The sequence below is a fragment of the Saccopteryx bilineata genome, chromosome 6 (assembly GCF_036850765.1).
Source record: "Saccopteryx bilineata isolate mSacBil1 chromosome 6, mSacBil1_pri_phased_curated, whole genome shotgun sequence".
NCBI lineage: Eukaryota > Metazoa > Chordata > Mammalia > Chiroptera > Emballonuridae > Saccopteryx > Saccopteryx bilineata.
Genome location: NC_089495.1, coordinates 123,675,439 through 123,700,439, shown reverse-complemented (window position 1 = coordinate 123,700,439; position 25,001 = coordinate 123,675,439). Strand labels below are relative to the sequence as shown.

Below are 25,001 nucleotides of genomic sequence, written 5' to 3'. Positions count from 1 at the left end.
CTCTGGGCAGTCACCAAATGAGTGGGCAGTCTCAGCTCACCCACCCATCCCATCCTGCAGATTCTAGGCCTCAGTTCACCATCAACCCGGTCCGAGCCACGGGCCTCCTCCATCCGCGCCCGCGCCCCCGCCCCCCCTCAGCTATCCTGAGTAGTCCTTCATTACTCTCGAATTCTGGAAGAACCCAAGGTGCCACACAGACAAGTCTTGAGCGTCCTTTCTTTCTTTTTTTTTTTTTTTTAATTTTTTTTTATTTTATTTATTCATTTTTAGAGAGGAGAGAGAGAGGGAGAGAGAGAGAGAGAGAGAGAGAGAGAGAGAGAGAGAGAGAAGAGAGAGACAGGGGGGAGGAGCAGGAAGCATCAACTCCCATATGTGCCTTGACCAGGCAAGCCCAGGGTTTTGAACCGGCGACCTCAGCATTTCCAGATCGACGCTTTATCCACTGTGCCACCACAGGTCAGGCTTGAGCGTCCTTTCAAGGGGAACAGGGGAGCCTCACCACCGGATGCCCGCCGCTTTGGGCGTCCGGGAGCCACAGGTGGGGTCTCTGAAGATGCAGAGCGGGCCTACGCGGCAAGCGGCGAGTCTCCGTATACCTCACAGCCCCCGAAACTCCCAGAGACCCGGGACAGCACATGCCTTCCCTGAAACCTACGGGTAAAGCACCTGGCCCAGCCCCGGGCTCGCAGTCCAGGGGCAGAAACGCAGCAAAGCATGCTGCTTTCCAAGTGCCTCCGCGTGGAGGCTAGCCGCCGGTGGCTCTGCAAGTGACACTTCCGCCTCCCAAACCCCTCCACTCAGCTCGCGATGGGGCTGAGGCTTCAGTTGGCCAGGCTAGGGTAGAGGCGCCCAAGAGGCGGGTTGGGCCGAGCTGGGTTGGGCCGAGCTGGGCTGGGCAGGGCAGGGCAGGGCAGCCGCCCCCGGGAGGCCGGCCCAGCTCCCCAGGGCCTGTCCCCTCCACCCGGGACTGCGGCAGACGGAGTGTCCGCCAGCGGGGGCTGCATGGGGCTCCCACGTGGCCAATTCCTCTGGCTGCTGCTGCTGCTCGCGGCTGCCTGCTCGGGAGTTCTCTTTGCCCTGTTCTTGGTGGAGAAGCCGCACCCGGGGCCCTGGTCCGGAGCCAGGTAGGAGCTGCCTCGCGGGACCTAACCGGAAGGGCGCAGGAGATAGGCAGGGTACCCAGCCCAGGGCCCTCAGACCGCCTTCTGCGCCAGACTCCTTGGAATGACTCCCAGCGGGGACTCCAGCTGCGGCCCTTTGCCCCTAGAACCTCCACTCCGGCGCCAAATTCACGCTGCATAGGACCCTACAGCCTCTGCCCGGGTCCGAGAGGAACCTCATCCCTTGTGCCTGGGCAAGCCGCTCGCAACAACCTTGTGGTTTAATTCCCTCCGGCCCTGATTAGAAACACTTTCCATAGTCCAGATTCGGGAGAGTTGTCTAAATCCAATTTAAAACAGTTTTGTTTTTGTCGGGAACTCTCCCACAGTAACGTTACCTTTTTGAGGCTCTACTTTTGGAGCAGGGACCTAAGCCGGGATCCCCAGCTCGGCTGTGACTGGTCCCCTTTCCACTTGCTCCTCTCTCTGCCCTTCAGCCCGGGCTCCCTCTCATCCTGCTCTCGGTTTGCTGTTTATTTGATAAGCACGGTCTGGGTGCAGTCTGACAAAGAGGCAGACTCCCTGGGAACAGGAGCCTGTTCTGGGGTCCACCCAGGGTTTCTTGCAGAGCCTCTCCTGTGCTCTGTTCCCTTCCACTCGACCTGGACACCTTCCTTTCATCTGTGCCCCACAAGGAGAAACCCGAGAGCCTGCCTTTGGTAGGTGATGGTTCCAGTTACTGAAGAAGCTCACAAGTTTTTAACTTTACTTCTGGAAGATGGACAGAGCCATGCCCAGAGTCTGGATCTAGAAGGTGGCAGAGGTACCCACAGCCCTATGGAGAGGCTTCTGGGCCCATGTTTTCCCGTCTGTCCGTTCCTCACTAAACCTTGCACCAAGTATAATGGAATGAAAGCATAATTAGTATCTACTCTCAGGAAAGAGGTCAAAGGGCACCCAAAATTACAAAACTATGAAAAGCTTGCACTGATTATGACTCCAGGCCCTCTAGAATAAAGGGTGCTCTATCTAGCAGGTGATACTGAAGTTACAGAATTTCCTCCTAGTGAGAAACTGCATGAGGAGGAGGACTGGAAAGGGCTGAGGGTGTTAAGGGGATCCTTGTCAATTTTATGTAAAGATGTTTCAAAATGTAGTTAAATGTCCTTTGAAAGCAGAGAATACTACTTTAAATAAGAGGTTTGTTGAACATCCATTATATCTCAACCAAGCTTTTTAAAAAGACCTTTTATTTTTTAAAAATCTAGTACTACCCAAGAACTGGTCCATTTCCTTTGTGTTTCCCTGACTTGTGCCTTAGCTAAATCCCAAAGGGCAGGTCAGGACTTGGCCTGTTGGGGGTGGAAGGTGGGGTGGCATTCTGGGAGGGGGGAGCAGGCTGCAGGATCAGAAATGGGCTTACCTGGGCTAAGGTGGAGAGGCCTGGGGACAAGGGCACTGGGACCAGGTCTCTGGCCCAAGATGGGGATCTCTAACTGCAGGTTTTTACTCATAGAGGAATCTGGACCAGTAGTTCCCAGGTATGGGGATTTCTAGACTTGCAAAAACAACAAAGTTTTATCTAACCAAGCGGTGGTACAGTGGATAAAGCATTGGCCTGGGATGCTGGTTACACAGGTTCAAACCCTAAGGTCGCTGGCTTGAGAGTGGGATCATAGACATGACCCCATGGTCACTGGCTTGAGCCCAAAGGTTGTTGGCTTGAGCAAGGGATCATTGGCTCAGCCGGAGCCCCCCCTCCCTGTCAGAATGAGAAAGCATTCAATGAACAACTAAGGTGCCGCAAGGAAGAATTGCTGCTTCTCATCTCTCTCCCTTCCTGTCTCTCCCTCTCGTTAAAGGTAAGGAAGGGTGAAGATAGTTATAGGGCACCAGTTACCATTTAATGTCAACATTTTTTGTAAAATAAAGGACATTTTAGAGTCAAGAATTACTAAGAGTTTGATCTAAGCTGACTAAATTTCATGTTATGAGAAATGCACTGCATTGTCCTTATTTTTCCTGGGCTGGGGAAACACTTCCCATAGGGCCTTTCCTCACCCCTTCTGCCGCCCTCTCCCCACACAGGTGTCTGGAAGCCCTGGGAGTCCTAAGAGCAAGGAGGGACTGAGGAGTCACTGAGTACTGAAGGTGCCCCCAAGATGAGCAGGCCTCCCTAAGACAGAGAAATTCAGTGCAGCAAAACTGAATTGGGGGTCCCCATCGCCTTCCCTGCAACTCTGTCCCTCCTGTCTCCATCCTGCCCTGCTCTGCTGGTCCTCTGTCAGGCTCTCAAGTCTGGCTGCAGGCTAGAAAATGACTTGGGGAGGGACAGAATCTGGGGGTGGGGCCTGAGCCTGGGTGTTTTTCAAAAATCTCACTGAGATTTCTAGGCTGAGTAATATGACTCAGTTCCTCCTTAAAGAGGGTTCTATTGTGCTCAAAGACAGGAACTACAGGATTCTGAGGGTGGACAGGTGGCCAGTCCAAGGGGGAAGAGATCATCCCCACTCTTTCTGCCCCCCCCCCCCCCTTACAGAAACCTGAAGGAAGGCCGGTCACAGGCTTCCTTGTGACTCAGCTGTCTCAGCAACAGAAAGCAAATAACAAGAGGCCTTTGTTTCCCTTGCAAACTGCCCATCCCTAACCTGCTCCCTTATGGCTGTTGGGGAGAGGGCAGGAGTCTAGGAGAAGCTTGACAGCCTTTCAAATGCGCAAGGGCCTCTCTTCCTTTTAGGCGGCCTTCAGCCCTGACAGAGGGGCCCCCTGTGAGGTGGGAATAGGGCAGTAACATTAGTCCCTTGCCTCTCTGTGAAAGGAATGCTGTCATAGAGGCTATCACAAAGAAGTCTTTTCCCTTCTTTAGGTAACCAGAGCTAACATTTAGAGGGCACTTTATATGAGATAACATGGAACTTCTCTCTCTTTTTTTAAGTAAGAGGAGGGGAGATAGACAGACTACCGCATGCCCAACCAGGATCCATCTGGCAACCTCCATCTGGGGCTGAAGCTCAAATCAACCTGAGCATCTATGGTGCCATAGGCCGACGCTTGGATCGAGCTATCCACAGCGCCCGATAGTGCCCAGGCTGACACTCAAACCAATCAAGCCAATGGCTGCAAGAGGGAGAGAGAGAGAGAAGGGGGAAGGAAAGGGGAAAAGAAGTAGATGGTTGCTTCTCATGTGTGCCCTGACCAGGAATCAGGTGCAGACCCAGGATGTCTGCACACTGGCTGACACTCTATCCACTGAAACAATCAGCCAGGGCCATGGATCCTTTCTTTGAAACTCACAACTGGGTGATACATGATAAGATTATCAATCATATCCATACGATTATCCCTGCTATCCAGATGCAGAGACTTGGGCTCTAAGAAGTTTATTAACTTCCCAGGGAGTCAGGCTTCAGACCCATACCCTTTACCAGAACTCATAGGGCAGGAGCCAGGACGATCCACCCCAAGATGAAGCCATCCAGGCGGGCCACAATGCCTGTTCTGGGGCCTTGGTAGGGAAACCCTTTGTAGGGTCACAATTGCAGGGGCTGGCAAGATTTCCTGTTTTCTATTTTTATCTTTTAACCACTGTTTCTGTAAACTCTCCATTTCTGCCACTTGCCAAGGGTTTCTTTCTTTTTTTTTTTTAATTAAGTTGTTTTTTTTTTAAATTGATTTCAGTGAGAAAGGAAGGGAGAGAGAGGGAGATAGGATCATCGAGCTGTTCCTGAGCTGTTCATGTATGTGCTTTGATCAGGGATTGAACCGGCGACCTCTGTGCTTCAGGATGATGCTCTAACCAACTGAGCTATCTGGCCAGGGCACCAAGGGGTTTCTTGATTTCTGGGTTTATACAACTTGTCAGAACATAATTAAGTGACAGTATTTTTCGTGCCTAGAGAGAGAGAGAGACATGGCCAAGAATCAGAGACTAGAAGTAGGAGGATCAAAGGATTGGATGCCTTTGACCCTGCCGGACTTTGTCAGCCCCTGGAGCTAACAGAGTCAAATGGAAGGTGCTGAGGGGCAGTCAGAGCCCTGCTTGACTTGTGTCTCCTCCCCCAGGAACACCATAGCATCTGGAGCAGTCTCTGGACCTAACACAGTGAATTCTGGGACAAGAAAGGTACAGTGGTTGGCTACTCTGTACTTTTGAGCACCTCAAAATTAGCGGGGAGGGAGAAAGACAAGAGTAGACAAGGAAGAACGTTCTCATGAAACTGTGGGGCTGGAGCTCTTTGGAACATCCCCACGTGCACGCACACACACAGACAGAATGAAGCAAACAGCTGAGCAGCAACCATCAGGGCTTCTCAGACCTGGCCACAGGGCTCTCTGCATCCTGATAGAGGAGGGTGGATCAGTATGTACCCTGGGGTATAGCCAGCTGAACACTTCTTGGAAGTCCTGTGATGTATCTTTAAAAGGCCTGTGAATTTGACATTCTATTTCAGATGTATTTTTACTTAAATTGCTCACCATAGAGTAAACACCAAACCTTGAGAGGATGGTCCATGTTTGCTCTGAGGATTTGACAACCTTCCAGATGGGCCCTGCTCTGTAACCAACAGGCAATGGTGACCGTGGGCCAGAATGCCATCTCCAGCACTTTACTTGCATTTTCAGACATAAGGCTCATGGCAGCCCTGTTGGGTAGCTTTTATAGACAAGCAAAATGAGGCAGAGAGGGGTCAGGTATCTTGCTCAGGTCACTCAGGGAGAAGAGGTGGTAGTACTGGAACTTGAGCCTCCAGTTTGACCCTGGAGCCAGGCTCTGAACTCCTGAGCAACAGAAGCAGGAAGGACACCTGGCCGGCAGAGTGAAGAGAGGCCTCCAGTGTCTCATGAATGCTTGGCCAGGCACTTTACATCTTTACATTCCTTAAGTCCTTCCCATCTGGAGCTCCTTGATGCTAAATGACATATATACCCACCTGGTTTAAAAAGAGGATTTGAAGTAACTTTTAGATATATACAACAAGGCAAAGGCACAAAATAGAATAAAATAAATGGGTGAAGGAAAATAAAGATAGGAAAATAAGAGGACGTCAGATAATTACATGGAAAATATGCCAAAAGGTGTTAAGACAGGCCGGATATCTGGCTCTGAGCTGCCTGGTGGCCACAGTGAAGAAGGAAACTTTGCCCACCAGGTCCATGAGATAAAAACAAGCCAGACGCCAACGTGAAGCACAGCCTTTCCTGACACAAAGACATGCAGATTTTTCTCCTGGAGTCTCATAAAGAAGGCCCTGGAAATCGTGATCATAATAAACTGAATAGTAGAGAGAGAAACTACTACAGTCTGTTCTTCTATAATGCTTGCTTTGAAAACATAAATTTTCAAAGTTGCAACATCAGTTCTAACAAGAACAACACCTTAGGAAACAGTTTGAACAGCACATACATTTTGTGTTTCCTTCTGAGCGATCTTACAGTGGGAGCACTGGGTTAAATGCAAAAAGCCACACCCAGCCAAAGGGAGCAACGTAGGAGTACAGAAAATGCAGACACACGTGCACTCCACCTGCCTCGCAAGTGCGTGTTAGAACCCTCTTTCTACAAGAACTCACAAGCTGCCACCTGCTGATGCCTGCTTCCACAGGGCATGTCAAGTCTCTTCCAAGGTCAAATGCCATTTTTAGTAGCACTTACGTACGGAACCCCTGAATGTGTGAAGAGCTGGGCCTTTGCCTTCCTTGGGTTCCCTTTTGTTTGCTGCATCGCTGACCAAGTTTGAGAGTGTTGTGGCACTGACTCCATTTCCCCAAAGCCCTGTGGCTTTGATTGCAGTTTTATACAGTGTGGTCACTTTATAGCAGAAACAACAACACATGGCTCTCTTCTGCACTGTCCTCTGAAAAACTAGCTCCATAACAAAGAGTCCGCTCAGGTGGGAAGAGCAGCTGTACCCAGGCCAGGGCTGTGTCGGGTTCTGCCGTGGGGGCTGCAGGTGCGTGTGGCTGGGGCCTGTTCTGTATTCATCCTCCTTCAAGGTCCCTCGTGTGCAGAGGCACGGTGTGGTTTCCTAGGGCTGCTGGATCACATTACCAAAATTGGAAGGCTTAAAACAAGAGATATTTTTTTCTCACACAGTTCTGGAGGTCAGAAGTCTGAAATGAAGGCATCAGCAGGACCATCCAGGGAAAGATTATCCAGGGGAGAACCCTTCTTGGCTTCTTCCGCCTTCTGGTGGCTCCAGGCACTCCTTGGCCTGTAGCTGCACCCATCAGCCTCTGCCTTTGTCACCACATAGCCTCCTTATAAGGGCACTGACTTTAGAGCCCACCTGAATACAGGATGACCTCATCTTAACAACTTATATCTGCAAAGACCTTACCTCTAAATAAGGTCACATTCTGAGGGTCTGAGCAGACACGAACTCTGGGAAGACCACCAGCACACCCAGCCTAGACACTGATGGGAAGGAAGACATCCATACTCCTTTTTGGCCACCTTTCCCACACGAATCCCACAGTGAAGACTGAGAGCTAGAATTCGGATCCAGGCTGACAGATTCCACAGTCAAGCTGAAACACCTCCACCAATGGGCATGCAGGTCTTACCTGGCTATGGGAAAAAGCCCCAGTGTCCCCAAGGGTGAAGTGCAGGAGTAGGGGCCCAAGCCATCATGCCACAGAGGTGTGGCATCTAGAACAAGGGCTGGGCAGGGTAAATCCAGAAAGCTATCTGATCCCCAAGTCTGGAAGGGGAAGGGCAGCTCTTCCCTCCCCACCCTGCTGTGGGCTCTCCCACTGACCCCAGCCCAGAGCTCAGGCCTCTCTTCTCACCCACAGAGCCGGCCCTGCAGATACCCTCTTGCCCTGGCCGTTCAGCGGTACCCCCACTTCCAGGCACTGTTTGACTTCTCCAAGCCAGTGCTGCTGTCTGGGGGCCTCTTCACCCAGGAGCTCTGGGACAGCCTGAGCCAGAGCAAAGCCCCCTATGGCTGGCAGGGGCTCTCTCGCCAAGGTAAGCCAGTCACTGCCTCTTGCTCAGCCCTCCGGCCTCAGTTGGTCTCTTCCTCCTGCTTTTAGCCCTGAGGCAAGCCAGACCTACCTGCACTCACAGCACCGAGGTGAGGGACCTCCTTGTCCCTTTCCTCCCAGGAGGGCCTCAGGGCTCAACCCCCAAGCTATGTGATTCCTGCATTACTTTCCTGCCCCACAAGTACACAGGGTCAGCAAGAGGGGCTTGACTGACTCCCCCAACCACCAGCTCTCACCATCCTGAGGCCTCCCTGGCATCAAAGGCTACAGTGCCAGTGTCCAAAGGTGGCTGGAGACAGGGGCTGTGGGAAGCCACCCAGACCCCTTCCTGTTCATTCTGCCTCCACCCCACAAGGACCAGATTATTTCCTTTTGAAACACAGTCTCCAGAGGACCAATTATTTGAGCTCTAGGGCACAGCGGGCACAGCCAAGCCCTGTCCTCCACTGCCCTTTTTCCATCCTCACGGCGTTACTGACATTTCATTCACCTCCTACCCTCTGGTCCCCCTTGGGAGCCACTGAGGTCAAGCCTCAGGCAAGGCAGGTGCCAGAAAGTGTTGGGAAGGTCCCTGATGACCCGACAGCCCTCTGCATGATGTCTCACCTGTCCCGCACCCACAGCCATAATCTCCACCTTGAGCCTTCTGAATAACTCTGAGAGCACCCAGCTTTTTGGCTCCAGGGAGCTGCTTTGGGGCTGCATCCGGTGTGCTGTGGTGGGTAATGGAGGCATTCTGAATGGTTCCCGCCAGGGCCTTAACATCGATGCTCATGACTATGTTTTCAGGTATGTGGAGCAGGGGCCAGGGAGGAGGGGGGAGAGGAACTGGGCCCAAGAGAGCTAGTCCCAGCTAGCCCAACAGGAGCATCTTCCATGGGGTAGGGCCCCAACAGCAGCCAGCAGCAGCCCTAGGCACTCCTCATTTATAATGGGCAGATGGGCATGGAGAAAGGCATATGCAAACACACATGCCACATGTGCCCATTTCACAGGATGTCCCTTGAGGTCTGGAGTAGGGATGGAGCTGGCAAGTGGGTGGTGGTGCTGTGGGCAGAGGGGTGGCCCATAGAGGTAAGTGGACAGGTGTGGCAGAGCCCTATGGATGGAAGTACACACACAGTGCACTGATGGGCCTCTGTCTGGACCAGACTCAATGGTGCTGTGATCAAAGGCTTTGAGGAGGATGTGGGCACCAAGACCTCCTTCTATGGTTTCACTGTGAACACCATGAAGAACTCACTCATCTCCTACAAGAAACTGGGCTTCACCTCCGTGCCACAAGGACAGGTGAGGCCTCTGATGGTGCTGCTGTCTCCAGAGCTCCTCCGTGGAGGGAGCCACTTGGTTCCTAAGCCCTGGTTCAGTGGATACAGAGCTGTGCCAGGATCTTGAGCATAGGGATGGAGCTACTGAGGAGGAAGGTCTGGGCAGGGATACCCTATTGTTTCAGGCAGTACTGTACAACTGTGGCTGGAGTATGAGCGGCTCTTTGCTGAAATCTTAAGGAGTTCCAGGCAATCTCCATACACCATGTCAGCCTCACAATATTGGTAAGGAGGCTAAGGCTCAGTTCCCTCAGTGCCAGTAAAGCAGCCACAGGGCTGGGGCTCAAATCCAGACTCCCACCCCAAAGCTAAACATAGGGGAAGGGCATCTACTGAGTGCTTCCTGTTCCCAGATTTGGCCCAGTCCCCAGAGCAGCCCATTTCCACATGGCAGCATGTGGAATCATCAAAAGCTTGGCCCCTCTGGCTGCAGACACGGGCTTGTTTCCAGTCTCCCACAATGCCCACCATTATAGTAGTGTGTGCCTCCCAAATTCTCACAGCAGCCTGTAGAGGAGGCCGAGGTTCAAAGAGATTGAGGAAGAGGCCCAGAGTCATACACAGGGAGGGGGAGCCAGGAAGAATTGAGCATCTGCTACCTCCAGCTTCCTTCAACCTCACCCAGTTGCTATAATAACATACTTCCCCTCAAGAAGGTCTGGGTGCCACATGCAAGGTTAGGGAGATCCCCAAGATATGGGATTCCATGATGCCCAGTAAGGATGGGCTGGCTTTCTAGAAGCTTCCTTCTCTCTGAAAAGGAAATTAGGAAGTGTCCTAGCCATACTGTCTATACCTGTATACCAAGGCCTCACAGTAGAACCTCTCTTGGCTCATGACAGAACAAAATGGGGCAGCTTTATTTCTGATTTGGCCACAGTACTTGTATGAGCTATCAACTGCTGCATAATAAAATATCCCCAAACTTAGTAAGTTTAAGTTTAAACACACATATATGATCTTATAGTTTCAATGGGTCAGAAATTTGGAAGCAGCTCAGCAGAGTGGTTTTGGCTCAGGGTCCCTTAGGTGGCTGCAGTCATTGGAAGGCCCTTGTCACATGGGCCCCTCTCTGGGCTACTAGAGTATTCTCATGATATGGCAGCTAACTCCACCCAGAGTGAGTGACCCCAGAGAGCCACCAGAAGTGCCTCTGATGACCTGGTCTCCAAAATCACACACCATCACTTCCATTTTTTCCTATTCAGCAGGAAAACTCTTCTTAGTCACTGTGTCAGCCCTTTTGTTTTTGTTTTTTTGGGGTTTTTTTTTTGCATTTTTCCGAAGCTGGAAACGGGGAGGCAGTCAGACAGACTCCCGCATGCGCCCGACTGGGATCCACCTGGCATGCCCACCAGGGGGCGATGCTCTGCCCATCTGGGGCGTCGCTCTGTTGCATCCAGAGCCATTCTAGCGCCTGAGGCAGAGGCCACAAAGCCATCCTCAGTGCCAGGGCCATCTTTGCTCCAATGGAGCCTCGGCTGTCGGAGGGGAAGAGAGAGAGAGGAAGGAGAGGGGGAGGGGTGGAGAAGAAGATGGGCGCTTCTCCTGTACACCAGGCGGACGCTCTACCACTGAGCCAACCGGCCAGGGCCTTGTGTCAGTCCATTTTAAGGGGATGTTGAGTAAGCGCCACCTCTAGAAGGGAAGAGGCCAAAGAATTTGGGAACATGTACTAAAGCCACCACAGTACCCAAGAACAGCAGTTACAGGCATATAAGTTAAGTCCTCCCAACAGGACAGTGGCGGGACTGGGTGTCCCTTCTGAGCAGTAGCTAGACATAGTTTGTTCCCATCGGGGCTCAATGTCTCTGTTATCCTGACAGGACCTGCACTATATCTTCATCCCCTCAGACATCCGTGACTATGTGATGCTGACATCAGCCATTCTGGGTGTGCCTGTCCGCACAGGCCCTGATAAAGGGGACAGGTGAGCATCTAAGCAAAGGCACGGCCTGGTAATACTGTGGTCATTTCTCCTTGTTCCCAAAACCCGTTGTCAGGTAGGGAAGGTAGGAGAGGGCAGCAAGAAAATCCCCAAACAGTCAAAAGCTTTGAGAAATGATGCTCCTTTCTGCTACGTCAGGAAAGCCCTGATCCAGGAACCTTCCTGATCAGGTCGGCTATAGGCTTGTGGGGCCTCTTTTCAAAATGAAACAGGCAGGCTTGGCTCCTCAGCTTCAGACTGCTGTCCCCAAAACCAACCCAGCCACCCAGCCAGCAGCATATGCAGGGCTGTCCACAGCTGGGTCTGCTGTCCTGTTGAGTACATGGAGTCTAGAAACTAAGAGTAGGGCCAGAGTCCATGCCACTCCTCCTGGCGGGCACCCTCCCAAGACTGTGCCCATGAAACAGGAGAGCAGTCAACGTGGGCCCAGCATCCTGTGAAGTGGGAATAAAGGGCCCTCTGTCTTGTCTCCCTCCTTCCTGGGCAGCAGTCCTGTGTCCAGCTCTCTTGAACCTTCTCCTGGTGATGCGGACACAATTTCTTGTCCCTGAGTCAGGTCCTTAGAAATCAATGCCACCCCTGGCCACACAATAAACAGCCCTCCTATCTCAGTGCTCCCTACCAAACCCTGGAAGACCAGCTTCAGCTTCTAAGGGGGTCTTAAGGGGTTAACTCCTCAGAGGCCAGGCCAGCACCCACATCCCTGCCCTGTGCCCCACCCCCGCCTTGTGATTACCCAACAATTGCTCAAAATGCCATAGCTGATTATGAGCCTGGGCTCTGTGACATGGGTGGAGACTAGGCTCTTGGGGGCGGGGGGCTGGCTCAGAGTCATCAGGTGCACATAAGCCTCTTTAAGACCAATGAGCTCCCCTTCCCATACCCCTAATCCGTCCCCTACCCAGTCCCCCTCCCAGTCCCGGACCAACCAGCAGCCCAATACCAACTCAGGTGGCTCAGCCCCTTCCCCATCCCCCACCCGGGGGTCTTCCTCCCGCCCCACCTCTCACCCTCCCACCCCAAATGCCTCACAGCCCTCCTCCCGGACTTCCTCCCTGGCCGCCAGTCCTCATGCCCAACCTCGAGGGGCTACCCAACCCCCCCCACAAAACCCCACGACTGCCCCAAACTCCACTCCACCCACCTCCAAATCTCCCTCCCAATCTGTCGTGAAATCCATCTCTCGTAACTCTTCCCAAACTCCCCCTGTGGCCCTCACCAAATCCCCCTCGTACAGCCCTGCCGCCTCGGCCTCCTACATCGGGTCCATCCCTGCCTACATTGCCCCCTACGTGCCCCACTTCCTGAAGGAGCCCCCCTTCTTCCAGCCCCCCACATCCCCACTGCCCCTGTGCCGGGCCCCAGTGTGGGAGCCAGAGCGGGAGCGCGAGCGTCCCCTGCCCCCAGAGTCCCTCTACTTGCCTCTCCTCCCACCCCCGCCCCACTACCCACGGGTCAGCTGCTCCTATCGGACTCCCCCGGCCCTATTCACACCCCCGTGCTCACTCACCTACACCCCACCCACCGCGGTGCTGGTGAGCGCGAGGCCGCCTGCAGCGCCCACCGTGCTACCTGCCACCTTCTACACGCCCTTCTCCCGCTACTACTCGCAGCCCCAGGCCTACCGCCCGCCGCCCCGCCGCCGCCCCAGCGGCTACCCCCTCTCCTCGCAATTCGACAGCACTTCCCGCTCTGTCCACTTCTTCTCAAAATAGGCCTCAGACCTATTTTGGACCAGAAGCCTCTGCCAGTAAATTCAAGCTACTCCATCCAGGCTTCATCAGCTACCTGACAGAGAGGTAGGTGGTCAGGGTGGTGGGGTGCCAGGAAGAACAGCACTACAGGCTCATACACTGTAACTCATTCATAGCCAAAGCCACTAGCCAAGGAGGTTGCCAAGCCCTTGTTAATGACCTGCTTACTACTTGAATACCTCAATGGAAGTGGTGGTGTGTCAGGCGCAACAGGAACTAGGAAGCTCGGGAGGACTCCAGGTTTCTTTACCAGGGGCATTCACAAAGGCACAGGCAGGGTTTGAGGGTACAGCAGGGTGGAGGGCAGTAATGGGATAGAATCAGAGTTGCCAGCACTTTTAGGCCCAAAATAGGCAGCCCAAGGTGAGCACAGGGAGGAGCCCTGGGGAACAAGAGCCTGATCTTGCTTCCCTCTGTCCCTTCTACTAGTGGTGACAGGGAAGGTCATTTGTCCTTCTCTGGAAACATTTTGGTTGTCACTAGGCGAGTGCAAGTACCGCTAGTAGGTAGAGGCTGGGGCTACTGCTGAATATCTTCTAATGCACAGAAGTCCCGGAACTAAGAATTATCCGGACCTTTAAAATGTCAATAGTGCAGGCCCCTGCAGGGTAGCTCTGTTGGTTGGAGTATCCTCCCAATACACCAAGGTTGCAGGTTCAATCCCTGGTCAGGGCATATATAAGAATCAACCAGCCTGACCAGTGGTGGTGCAGTGGATAGGGCATCGACCTGGGACACTGATGTCTCAGGTTTGAAAACCCGAGATCACCAGCTTTAGCATGGGCTCATCCACTTTGTATGTGGAGTCACTGACATGATCCCATGGTCATTGGCTTGAGCTCAAAGGTCGCTGGCTTGAAGCCCAAGGTCACTGGATTGAGCAAGGGGTCACTGGCTGGGCTGGAGCCCCCCCCCACAACCAAGGTCAAGGCACCTGTAAGAAGCAATCAATGAACAACTAAAGTGACACAACTACGAGTTGATGTCATCTTTCTTCCTTTCTTGCTGTCAAAAACCCAACCAATGATGGCATGAATAAGTAGTACAAAATCAATGTTTCTCTCTCTTCCTCTAAAAAAAAAAAAAAAAAAAAAGTCAATAGTGCAATGGTCCCTTGAGAAACCCTGTACCCCAGAGAGAGCATCCCAAAAGCAGGTAAGGGGTGCAGTTGGGTCTTGACAAACAGGACCCAGCAGTCACAGCCCCATGCAATACAACACTTGGCCTGAGAGGCTAGGTTTGCCTGAAGAAGCCTGGATGTGAATCCAGTGCTGAGGGTAGGGTCTGTGGTCACCACAATGTGGCCTCACTTCTGGACTCTGGAGTACAAATACACACGTACCACACTTATGCACAGGATCTGTGCACCCTGCCCTTCATATGTGGTTCTTGTTTGTCCAAAAGTCTAGAGATAGAAACTTAGGTCTTAAATACAGGCCTCCTGTGCCCTAGGTGTTGTGGTTACTTAACTAGCCCAGGGGTGAGGGCAGGTTACAGGAAAGTTAGGCTGGATTCAGGCATCTAGAGCTGAGAGCAGCATCTTACCTATGCTTCTCACGGATGGGCCTATTCCTCTTTCCAACCCCTACTCCATTTCCTAAGGTGTTGTTTCAACTGAAGATTACTGTATTTAGGAACTCATTTGGTTTTCTTCCCAATTAGGGATTTGACTGGGGTAGAAGAACCCCAAAATTTCCAGCCTTTTTTTCTTTTTAGGGAGAGAGACAGAGAGGGAGAGAGAGACAAAGAGAAGGGGGGAGGAGCTGGAAGCATCAACTCCCATATGTGCCTTGACCAGACAAACCCAGGGTTTCGAACCGGCGACCTAAGCATTTCCAGGTCGACGCTTTATCCACTGCGCCACCACAGGTCAGGCTCTCCAGCCTTTTTGAATAAGTCATTGTAAAGCATATTGGCACGTCAAGCTAGTATGCAAGACCTAAACGTCTTAGTTCTGATGCCTTTTTGCTTCCAGGTTTTTGAAATCAAAGCTGATTAACACAACTTTTGGAAACTTGTATATGCCTAGTACTGGGGCCCTCATGCTGCTGACAGCTTTACATACCTGTGACCAGGTAAGAGGTTTTTTTTTGTTTTTATTTTTTACAGAGACGGAGAGTGAGTTAGAGAGAAGGATAGACAGGGACAGACAGGAACGGAGAGAGAAGCATCAGTCATTAGTTTTTCATTGCACATTGCAACACCTTAGTTGTTCATTGATTGCTTTCACATATGTGCCTTGACTGCGGGTCTTCAGCAGACCGAGTAACCCCTTGCTCGAGCCAGCGACCTTGGGTTCAAGCTGGTGGGCTTTTTCCTCAAACCAGATGAGCCCACACTCAAGCTGGTGACCTCGGGGTCTCGAACCCAGGTCTTCTGCATCCCAGTCCAATGCTCTACCCACTGCGCCACCGCCTGGTCAAGCCAGGTAAGAGGTTTTTCCTTTCAGGAATCCACAGCAGAGTACAGGTGTGAATGGAACCTAATTTGATCCATGAGATCCCTACATGAGACCTGTCTGGGCCTCTGTCCCATGGGGAAGGGACCCCCAACTGCAGGAGGGACCTGGACTAGGGTCCATATAAGACAGCCCCTGGGCTAGCCTTTCCTCCCACAGCCACGTGCTTCAAGACTTCTTTCACTCCCTATCGCCAGGGTGGCCACCCTAGTTGGTATTTAAGGCACACACTACAAAATGGCTCTTCTGAAAAACAAAAGTCATCTCAACAGAACTGGTTATGGACACCTTTTTATGAAGACATTCTGGAAGCGGGTGGGGCAGCCAGGCTAGCCTTCCACCCAATGAGCCACTGGGAGAGGCCGAGTTTTCAAAGCAAGACAGTGGCCCACACTAAAGCAAGCCACTCCACTCTAGTCCTACATCTCTCCCCGATTTTAAAGCAGGGGTCTCAATTGCAGCCACCAGTAGAATGACCAAGTGATTGTAATGGGATTTTGCCTCCATCTTGAGATTAATAATTATGCCTTTAGTCAGACTTGGGTTCAAAACTCACTAGGTTGTGATTGGGGATGTTTGGTGACCTCTGAGCTTGCTCTTCTGTTGGTAAAATGGGGACAACAGCTACATGAAATTGTTGAAGGCAGGACAAGAACATGTGTAAATAGCACAGTGCTGGATGTTCATGAGCTACAACTGCTGTTCACAGGCATGAGGAAGGTGGGGGGACTGTGCCTTTCTGAATTCATGTCACTTCGTGTGAATCTGCACACTGTAGCTTGATAATTACTGACTCAGTGATGATCTTTGTCTAGGTTAGTGCCTTTGGATTCATCACAAGCAATTACTGGAAATTTTCTGACCACTATTTCGAACGAATAAAGAAGCCATTGATATTCTACGCAAACCACGATCTGCCCTTGGAAGCAGCCCTGTGGAGGAACCTGCACACAGCTGGCATCCTTCAGCTGTACCAGCGCTGACCCAAAGCACTGAACCCCTTGTTCTTGCAGAGCTGTGGGCCTGGTCCCCTTCAAAGGGGCTGAAGCCGCCACCTCATCTTTTCAACATAAGGGGCTCCAACGCCCCTAGACCTACTTCTCCCCTACAGATGGCATTAAGAGGATTTGAGACTGTCACTGAAGACTGTTCGTTCATTGCGGAACACCCATCTTGTCCTTGGCTCATCCAAGAAAACTCGGTCCAAGGAAAAATAGACTGCTCTGCTGGATTGGTTTAAAAACGAAGACAGTACTCCCAAGATGTGATTGTTACTAGCAAGGGACAGGCTTGAGAGCTAAGCATCTCAATACTAGCAGGCAGTACTGAGTGATTCTAGGAAGTCAGTGGAGGACTCAACCAAGATCAAACAGTACAAGCCATCACACATGCCCTGGCCAAAATCCTCCCACTACTATGTGCAGTCCCACGCAAAGTCCAAGACAGTTCAACTCAAGGACACAACTTTTAGCCTTTCAAACTGACTGACTTACTTCTGCCCCATAATAAGAGCACAAAAGGCAGAATGTGATTTCAAACTAGATAACCACATAAAGCATGGATGACTATTTTTTGTGTGTTGGGGGAAGTAGTGCACCATGCAGGGGTATAGCATGGAAGGTTCTGGTATTTGATGGGATCAACTATGCAGGTTGTCTAAGGGAATTTTCATTAGAGATGAACCCTCATTACCAGGTACTGCTCATGGCTTCAATAATTTGACCTTGATAGGCAGTTTCATTTTAGACATTATATGGGCTTCTATTAGAAGCCCTGCCGCCTGACCAGGTGGTGGCGCAGTGGATAGAGCATCAGACTGGGATGCAGAGGACCCAGGTTCAAAACCCCAGTTTGAGCATGGGGTCATCTGGTCTGAGGTGGCCCCCTTGAGCAAGGGGTTACTCGGTCTGTTGTAGCCTCACAGTCAAGGCACACATGAGAAAGAAATCAATGAACAACTAAGGTGTTGCAACAAAAAACCGATGCTTCTTATATAGCTCTCCATTCCTGTCTGTCCCTATCCTTCTCTGTTAAAAAAAAAAAGCCCTGCCACCCCCATGCAGTCCTTAGGCAAGCCCTAGGACTTACTGTCTTGATGAGGACTTTTCAAGACAGTCTTGAGGTTGACACTGCACAGGGTAAACGGAAAGTTAATTCTCCAAGCTGGCTTGCAAGAGCTTTCCCCAAGGTGGCATCTAACAACACTGCTCTATTCACCAAGGCCTAGGACCTGGCCTCTGGTCTGGGAGGGTGATCCTATCAGCATGTTTAACAAGAGGGGTAGATTCTGTGTCACTAGGGTCGAAATGCTACTTTTGAAATTTAGAGGTGTAATAAAACTGGACATTTGGGCTCTAATGACAAAAGCAGCTACTTGAGCCTGACCTGTGGTGGCGCAGTGGATAAAGCATCGACCTGGAAATGCTGAGGTCGCCGGTTCGAAACCTTGGGCTTGCCTGGTCAAGGCACATATGGGAGTTGATGCTTCCAACTCCTCCCCCCTTCTCTCTCTGTCTCTCTCTCCTCTCTAAAAAATGAATAAAAATAAAACAAAAGCTTTGATACATATACACAACAGATTAAAAAAAAAAAAAGGCAGCTACTTGAGAAAGCCATGGCATTCTGCTACCTAGAACCCCTTCTTACCCATATTTCCCAGCTCCCATCACATCTGTAGTTATTGGAACCTTTGTCAATCCAGTAGATTTGAGAAGTGCTAGTTATATTTGTTGGTGGCAACCCATTAAAAGGATATAAAACCAGTTTAGTAGAAACTTAAAAAAAACAACAACCCAACATCTGATTGCATTCTGTACTATTAATGCCAATTATTATTCTGTGAAACTTTCACTTACATACGAATGTTTACTGAGTCACAGAATATTGGTCTCATTCTGAAATCCAGTGTTAATCATTTAAAAAAAATTTTTTTTAATTGTGCTTCAAAATTTATACCCAAGACACACAGACTTAACAGGAATTCCACACAAGAGCAGGCACATGGTAATCATCTTCAATTTACAATCACATCGCTGCTGTCCTGCTAACACCCAAGTAATATCCACATTACCTACTCTTGGTGTTCTGAATGCTCCCAGTTATACCCTAATTTCTCTGCTCAAAATTTTCGGGGATAAACTATCACTCAAATTATTTGGCTACTTTTGAAGATGAAGTCCACAGAACTCTGAAATGATTCTTCTTTGGGAGGGGGGGATTACTTTTATAGGCATTAGCAATTAGCAGCTGAGGCTGTGCTGATCCCATATGGCACCACTGGGAGATCACCTGTAAAACCAAAGGACAATCGTTTGACCTAACAGCAAACAAAAACTGATCGCTAAAGAGAGTTAACTAATTTAGAGAAAAGGCAATCAAGGGCACTAATTTGAACCCAACATGCTATGTGCCTGGTGAGAGCATGAGGGGCGCAATCAGAGGCCCACACGGGCTAGTAAGGCTCCCACCTGGCCCAGCAGCATGTTTGGGTGAGGGGTGAAGGGGCACTATTTGGGAACTAGCCAGTGAAGACCCACCACAAAGCACTGGAGACAGTTATATTCACTCTGTGGATTTCCCACTTGCTAACATGCCATTTTGGATTGCTGGGCTCTCAACTGCTGGGGCCAATTTTCAGGTTCATTGAATCTCACCCTAAACATAGCTTCCTTGGTGACCAAAACAAACATGTGACCCTAAATATACAGAGCCCATAACACACCTTCATATTTCAATAGAGAAGGCAATCTGTGCCCACTTCAAGCCTGGCATTTAAATGGGAACAAAGCCACATACCCGCCCTGTCCAGAGCCACTTTGCTACCTTCTTGCCTACATGCCAGGCAACTTAGCCCTCTGCTGCCCAAGGAGCAGCCCCACACCAGCCATGACATTGAGACAAGATCTGAGCACCTTAGGAGAGCTCCCTGGTGTGAACAAAGCACCTGGAAACCAAACAGCTCTGCTAGTGCCACGGGACGCTTTTATTCCTGAAGGTCAGGCTATAAGGCAAAGGCAAGAGGCTAGATGCCCTTAAGTATTCTCACAGCCACAGCTGGCATACATTTTACATTCTCGTCTGTTTCAAAGAGCACATTTTTGTTGAAATATGTGACAAGTACTCTTTCATTCCACAATAAGAGTCTAACCAGGGGTCCCCAAACTTTTTACACAGGGGGCCAGTTCACTGTCCCTCAGACCATTGGAAGGCTGCCACATACAGTGCTCCTCTCACTGACCATCAATGAAAGAAGTGCCCCTTCCGGAAGTGCGGCGGGGGCCGGATAAATGGCCTCAGGAGGCCGCATGTGGCCAGCAGGCCGTAGTTTGGGGACGCCTGGAACCAAATCCAGGCCACTCGCCCACTTCTGCTACTTCTTATAGCCTGTACCCTCAGAGACATTAATCAAGGGGCCTCAAGTGTGAGAGGGCAGCCACACCACTGATTGGTATTAGCCAGGCTTCTCGGCAAGGTAGCCACAATTCCCTCTGGAATCTATTCAGTTTGATCCCTTATAAAGCTGAACTTTCAAGAGCACAGGGCCCAAACTCTTAAGCCTTAGAAGAGTGTTCTCCCTCAGTCGAGTTTTCATATAGGGATAACTAACCATCATAGTAGGCTTGTGGGGCTTCTTAGGAACATGTAAGATGGAAGAAGAAAACTTACAAACAATAGGAGAGGAATTGTTTCACTTTCTTCAGGAGAAGCAGTTTGGTTCTGTCTCACATCACAGACATCTAACAAAGAAAACAAACCTATGTTAAAGTGTCCTTGCCACTTAACACAACCACAAGTCCAGGACAGGGAAGCAAAACCAACACCCCACCCAAGCCTTTTGGAAAGTTTTGTTACATATGTGAGAAAAATCCCACTTTGGGGCCAGGGCTACTTACTGCTGTTTACTGCTAGTTAGTGCCTTCTTCTGAGGGTTCGTTTCAGCCTCAGAAACCAAGGCTGTGACTGTCCCTGGCAAGGAGAAATTGCAGAAGAAAAACCTATTCAAGATGTATGCAAGTATTTCCCAAGTAACTAGCTTTCAAATTAGGCCTAAATTTTCCAAAAGCAAACTTGGGAAACCGAGTCTCAGACATCCAAATTCCACACCAAAAGGCCTTTCTTTGCCTTCAGACAGGGATAACTTTATATCATCACGGACTCAGCTCCCAATGATCCGCCAGCCTATAGCACCGACACCCACAGCACATGCAAACTACTTTTTTTTGTGTGTGTGACAAGACACAGAGAAAAGGACAGACAGGAACAGACGGACAGGAAGGGAGAGAGATGAGAAGCATCAATTCTTTGTTGCGGCTCCTTAGTTGTTCAATGATTGCTTTCTCTTATGTGCCTTGACCCTGGGGCTACAGCAGAGCAAGTGACCCCTTGTTCAAGCCAGCGACCTTTGTGCGCATGTCCATGATCCCGCGCTCAAACTGGATGAGCCTGTGCTCAAACCAGCAACCTCAGGGTTTCAATCCTGGGTCCTCTGCGTCCTAGTCTGATGCTCTATCCACTGCACCACTACCTGGTCAAAAACAAACTACTTTTTTCTTACCCAATTCTGTTTTACTTCCCTCGTGAGAACTCTCACTTGGTCTACTTCATTAGAATATCCTTTTTCTTCAAAAGTAAAAACTGGCCCTGGCCGGTTGGCTCAGTGGTAGAGCGTCGGCCTGGCGTGCAGGAGTCCCGGGTTCGATTCCCGGCCAGGGCACACAGGAGAAGCACCCATCTGCTTCTCCACCCCTCCCCCTCTCCTTCCTCTCTTCCCCTCCCACAGCCAAGGCTCCATTGGAGCAAGGATGGCTCCATGGCCTCTGCCTCAGGCGCTGGAATGGTTCTGGATGCAACAGAAGCAACGCCCAGGATGGGCAGAGCATCGCCCCCTGGTGGGCATGCCGGGTGGATCCCGGTAGGGCACATGTGGGAGTCTGTCTGACTGCCTCCCCATTTCCAACTTCAGAAAAATACAAAAAAAAAAAAAAAAAAAAAAAAACCCCAAAACTGACCATATCTAGTGCTAGATGTACCCAGTGTCCCAGACCCAACACAATGACGGTTCTGGGTGTCTCTCAGCACAAAGTGCCTAGAGCTGATTATGAGGTAATATTCCAGTGTTTTCCCGATATCTGTAAGTAAAATGCAGATTACTCCTTTCAGCAAGCCTATTGAAGGCCAGCTGCAGAGAAAGGACCTGATGTTAAGAGGCAGTGACATGATACAAGGTCCTTTCTTTCACTTACTTCTGTGTACAAAATGGTCCTGCAGAGCAAGCATGTGGCTTTCATTTTTTTAAGACAGAGGATTATGGATCTGCCCTGAGAGCTACTTAAAAATATCCAGCACTATAATCTTGCTATAAAAAAAAAAATCCGAGCTAAAAGTAGAACTGATCATCTAATAGTTCCCCCATGCCTGTTCCCAAAGTGTCACACCCGGTTCCTGGGCCCCACTTATCCATGGCTGAAGGTTGGGTCCAGGAATGTGTATATTTTGCCATTTTGTAAGCCGTATAGCCAAGTCTGAAAAGCACTAATCCCGTTTTACAAATGAATAAAGAAGGTTCTGTCGTGGTTATCTGTTAACAGACTGAGACAAGAGTCCAGTATAGGGTTTCAACCTCAGCTCTCCTCACATTTTGGGTGGATAATTCTTTTGTCGTGGGAACTGTCTGGTGCACTGTAGGACACTGAGCAGCCTCCACTAGATCCCAGGAACACCCTCTGCCCCCAGCTGAGAACTAATGGCCTAATCTAATTCAACAACTGTCCTAACAAATACTGTTTGTCACAATGCTTGACAAGAAGCCTAACAAAGAGAGTTCCTTACAGCCCTGGCTGGTTGGCTCGGAGGTAGCACTTTGGCCCAACGTGTAGGAGTCCTGGGTTCGATTCCAGGGCAGGGCACACAGCAGAAGCAACTATCTGCTTCTCCACTACTCTCCCCCTCTTCACCCACAGCCAAGGCTTGAATAAGCAAGGTGACCCAAGGGCTGAGGATGGCTCCATGGCCTCGCCTCAGGCACTGATTTAGCTCAGTTACCAACAAATGGAGCAGTGGCCCCAGATGGGCAGAACATCAGCCCCAGAGGGGGTTGCCGGATGGGGGCGCATGCAGGAGTCTGTCTCTCCGCTTCCCTGCCTCTCACTTGATAAAAAAACAAAAAACCTCAGTTTATTACTACTTCCCTTATCTAGGCAGTAACAATCCCGAAAAACCCACATATCTCCAAAATTTAGCATACCTCTAGTTAGAGATCATGACCTATGCAAGTCTGTGAAAGAGCTAAAAATCTCCTTACCAGTTATAGAAATTTCATCACAAGATCCTTACATTCAGGATCTTAAGATAACGGTTTTCACGTGACTTTTTTCAATGCCCAGTCAACACTTTCATTTTAAAAGAGAAATAGGGGCCCTGGCCAGTTGGCTCAGTGGTAGAGCGTCAGCCTGGCATGCAGTAGCCCCGGGTTAGATTCCCGGCCCGGGCACACTGGAGAAGTGCCCATCTGCTTCTCTACCCCTCCTCCTCTCCTTCCTTTCTGTCTCTCTCTTCTCCTCCCGCAGCCAAGGCTCCATTGGAGCAAAGTTGGCCCAGGCGCTGAGGATGGCTCCATGGCCTCTGCCTCAGGAGCTAGAATGGCTCTGGTTGCAACAGAGCATCACCCCCTGGTGGGTGTGCCAGGTGGATCCCGATCGGGCGCATGCAGGAGTCTGTCTGACTGCCTCCCTGTTTCCAACTTCAGAAAAATACAAAAAAAAAAAAAGGAATAATATACTTTTCATTCTAATAGAAACAATCTTAAGACATTCTCAAGATTGGTATTTTAAAAACTGAGCCTCACCTGACCAGGCGGTGGTGCAGTGGATAGAGCATCAGACTGCCAGGTGAAGGACCCAGGTTCAAGACCCCGAGATCGCTAGCTTGAGTGCAGGCTCATCTGGTTTGAGCAAAGTTCACCAGCTTGGACCCAAGGTCGCTGGCTCGAGCAAGAGGTTACTCGGTCTGCTGAAGGCCCGCAGTCAAGGCACATATGAGAAAGCAATCAATGAACAATGAAGGTGTTGAAACGAAAAACTGATAATTGATGCTTCTCATCTCTCTCCATTCCTGTCTGTCTGTCCCTATCTATCCCTCTCTCTTGACTCTGTTTCTGTAAAAAAAAAAGTGAGCCTCAGCAAGTCAGGACTCTTCACATAAGCTATCTCTTCAGACAGGGATAACTTTAAATCATCCTCAGCTCAACCTGTAAACATTTCTAAATCCCACCAACCAAAATGCCTGTTCCAAGGCTCCCTATTACAGCTGTATACAGTGGTATCCATTTTAGTTTCCAACAGTGACACCTAGTGGCTCCCAAATTATGCTGGAACAGACCCTTCTTATTTCCGGATTCTAGATTCAGGCCAGCATTTGTTCACAGAATCGAATTTAACTTCAGAACAAAGTCTTAGGCTGCTGTATGTGACAGTCCTTCGCACCATCTTGGCTTTCTCATTTTGGGTGCCCACCCAGATCCTGCTTGCATCCACCCATTCTTACTCATTTCAGGACTCCGTATTTTTTTTTAAGCTTCAACCTGCAGATCTGCTTTGATTGCTGCAGATGCCAAAGAGAGGCCTGTGAGGAAGGAGAAAATGAGCATGAAAGGTTTGTTGTAAAAATGCGGCTTTCAAAAGTCTAGAGTCCCATTGATTACTATCTGTATAATAAAAACCTAGTGAGCCTGACCTGTGGTGGCGCAGTGGATAAAGCGTCGACCTGGAACGCTGAGGTTGCCGGTTCAAAACCCTGGGCTTACCCGGTCAAAGCACATGTGGGAGTTGATGCTTCCTGCTCCTCCCCCCTTCTCTCTCTCTCTCTCTCTCTCTCTCTCTCTGTCTCTCTTCTCTAAAAAAAATGAATAAATTAAAAAAAAACTTAAAAAACCTATTGGGGCCGTTCTCAAGGCACTCCAAGTATTCGAACGTTAACATCTCGATGTGAATTAAGAACTGCCACTAATAGCCTGCCTCCGGGGCGGACCCGGGAGAAACTGAAGGCCGCTGGGGCCGCAAGCTCAGCCCACACAGGTGGAAGTGCGGCACAAGGGGCTGTGCAGGTCGGAAAGAGATACCCTTCGATGCCAAAGGTGGACTTGAACTCTGTCCCTTCTATCATAATAATTCAAGTCGTTTGGAAAGCGTTTTCTTATCTAATATTTTGGCTAAGCTTCCCAACCACCCTACAAGGAGTGTGACCGGTTTATCGTCAGCATTTCTCCTCTGAAACAAGGGAGGCCAAAGCTAGAGCCCAAAGGAGACCCCGTCTTCCCATCTCCGCAGCTTACTTACCATTGCCAAAGGCATGAGGCTACTCACCGCGCAGGACCGGCACAGACACCTCTGTGACCTACAGCCATGCGGCCCGCTTCAGAGAGAAGGCG

The 25,001-nt window shown here is 50.3% G+C and overlaps 2 protein-coding genes, 1 long non-coding RNA gene and 2 other non-coding genes across 9 annotated transcripts; 2 read left to right on the top strand and 3 right to left on the bottom strand.

Annotated features, from left to right (window-relative positions):
- The first annotated feature begins 902 nt into the window (after positions 1-902).
- Positions 903-18,865, top strand: LOC136308072 (alpha-N-acetylgalactosaminide alpha-2,6-sialyltransferase 2-like). Of its 3 annotated transcripts, XM_066235215.1 has the most exons (9): positions 903-1,127; positions 5,166-5,226; positions 7,898-8,072; positions 8,713-8,878; positions 9,241-9,379; positions 11,244-11,347; positions 13,081-13,164; positions 15,095-15,194; positions 16,393-18,865. In XM_066235215.1, exons 1-9 carry the CDS (start codon positions 1,006-1,008, stop codon positions 16,558-16,560), a joined length of 1,119 nt encoding a protein of 372 aa, XP_066091312.1. In that variant the 5' UTR covers positions 903-1,005; the 3' UTR covers positions 16,561-18,865. The 3 variants fall into 3 exon arrangements, with proteins under 3 accessions (XP_066091312.1, XP_066091313.1, XP_066091315.1); XM_066235216.1 differs by lacking the exon at positions 13,081-13,164; XM_066235218.1 differs by lacking the exon at positions 15,095-15,194 and having other exon boundaries at positions 904-1,127.
- On the top strand, positions 12,101-13,074 carry LOC136308350 (uncharacterized; the record flags this gene model as incomplete). Its single annotated transcript, XM_066235688.1, has 1 exon — positions 12,101-13,074. A coding segment is annotated over exon 1 (846 nt), but the record flags the coding sequence as incomplete, so codon positions are not given.
- Positions 18,726-25,001, bottom strand: LOC136308073 (uncharacterized). Of its 3 annotated transcripts, XR_010726042.1 has the most exons (6): positions 24,910-25,001; positions 24,308-24,466; positions 24,119-24,196; positions 20,470-20,542; positions 20,243-20,313; positions 18,726-18,865 (listed from the first exon to the last, which is right to left on the bottom strand). It is a non-coding gene; the product is annotated as an uncharacterized lncRNA (long non-coding RNA). The 3 variants fall into 3 exon arrangements; XR_010726040.1 differs by lacking the exon at positions 24,308-24,466 and having other exon boundaries at positions 24,910-25,000; XR_010726041.1 differs by lacking the exon at positions 24,308-24,466 and having other exon boundaries at positions 24,937-24,995.
- On the bottom strand, positions 20,653-20,736 carry LOC136309794 (small nucleolar RNA R38). The gene has a single exon (XR_010726435.1). It is a non-coding gene; the product is annotated as a small nucleolar RNA R38 (small nucleolar RNA).
- Positions 23,744-23,821, bottom strand: LOC136309793 (small nucleolar RNA R38). Its single transcript, XR_010726434.1, has one exon. It is a non-coding gene; the product is annotated as a small nucleolar RNA R38 (small nucleolar RNA).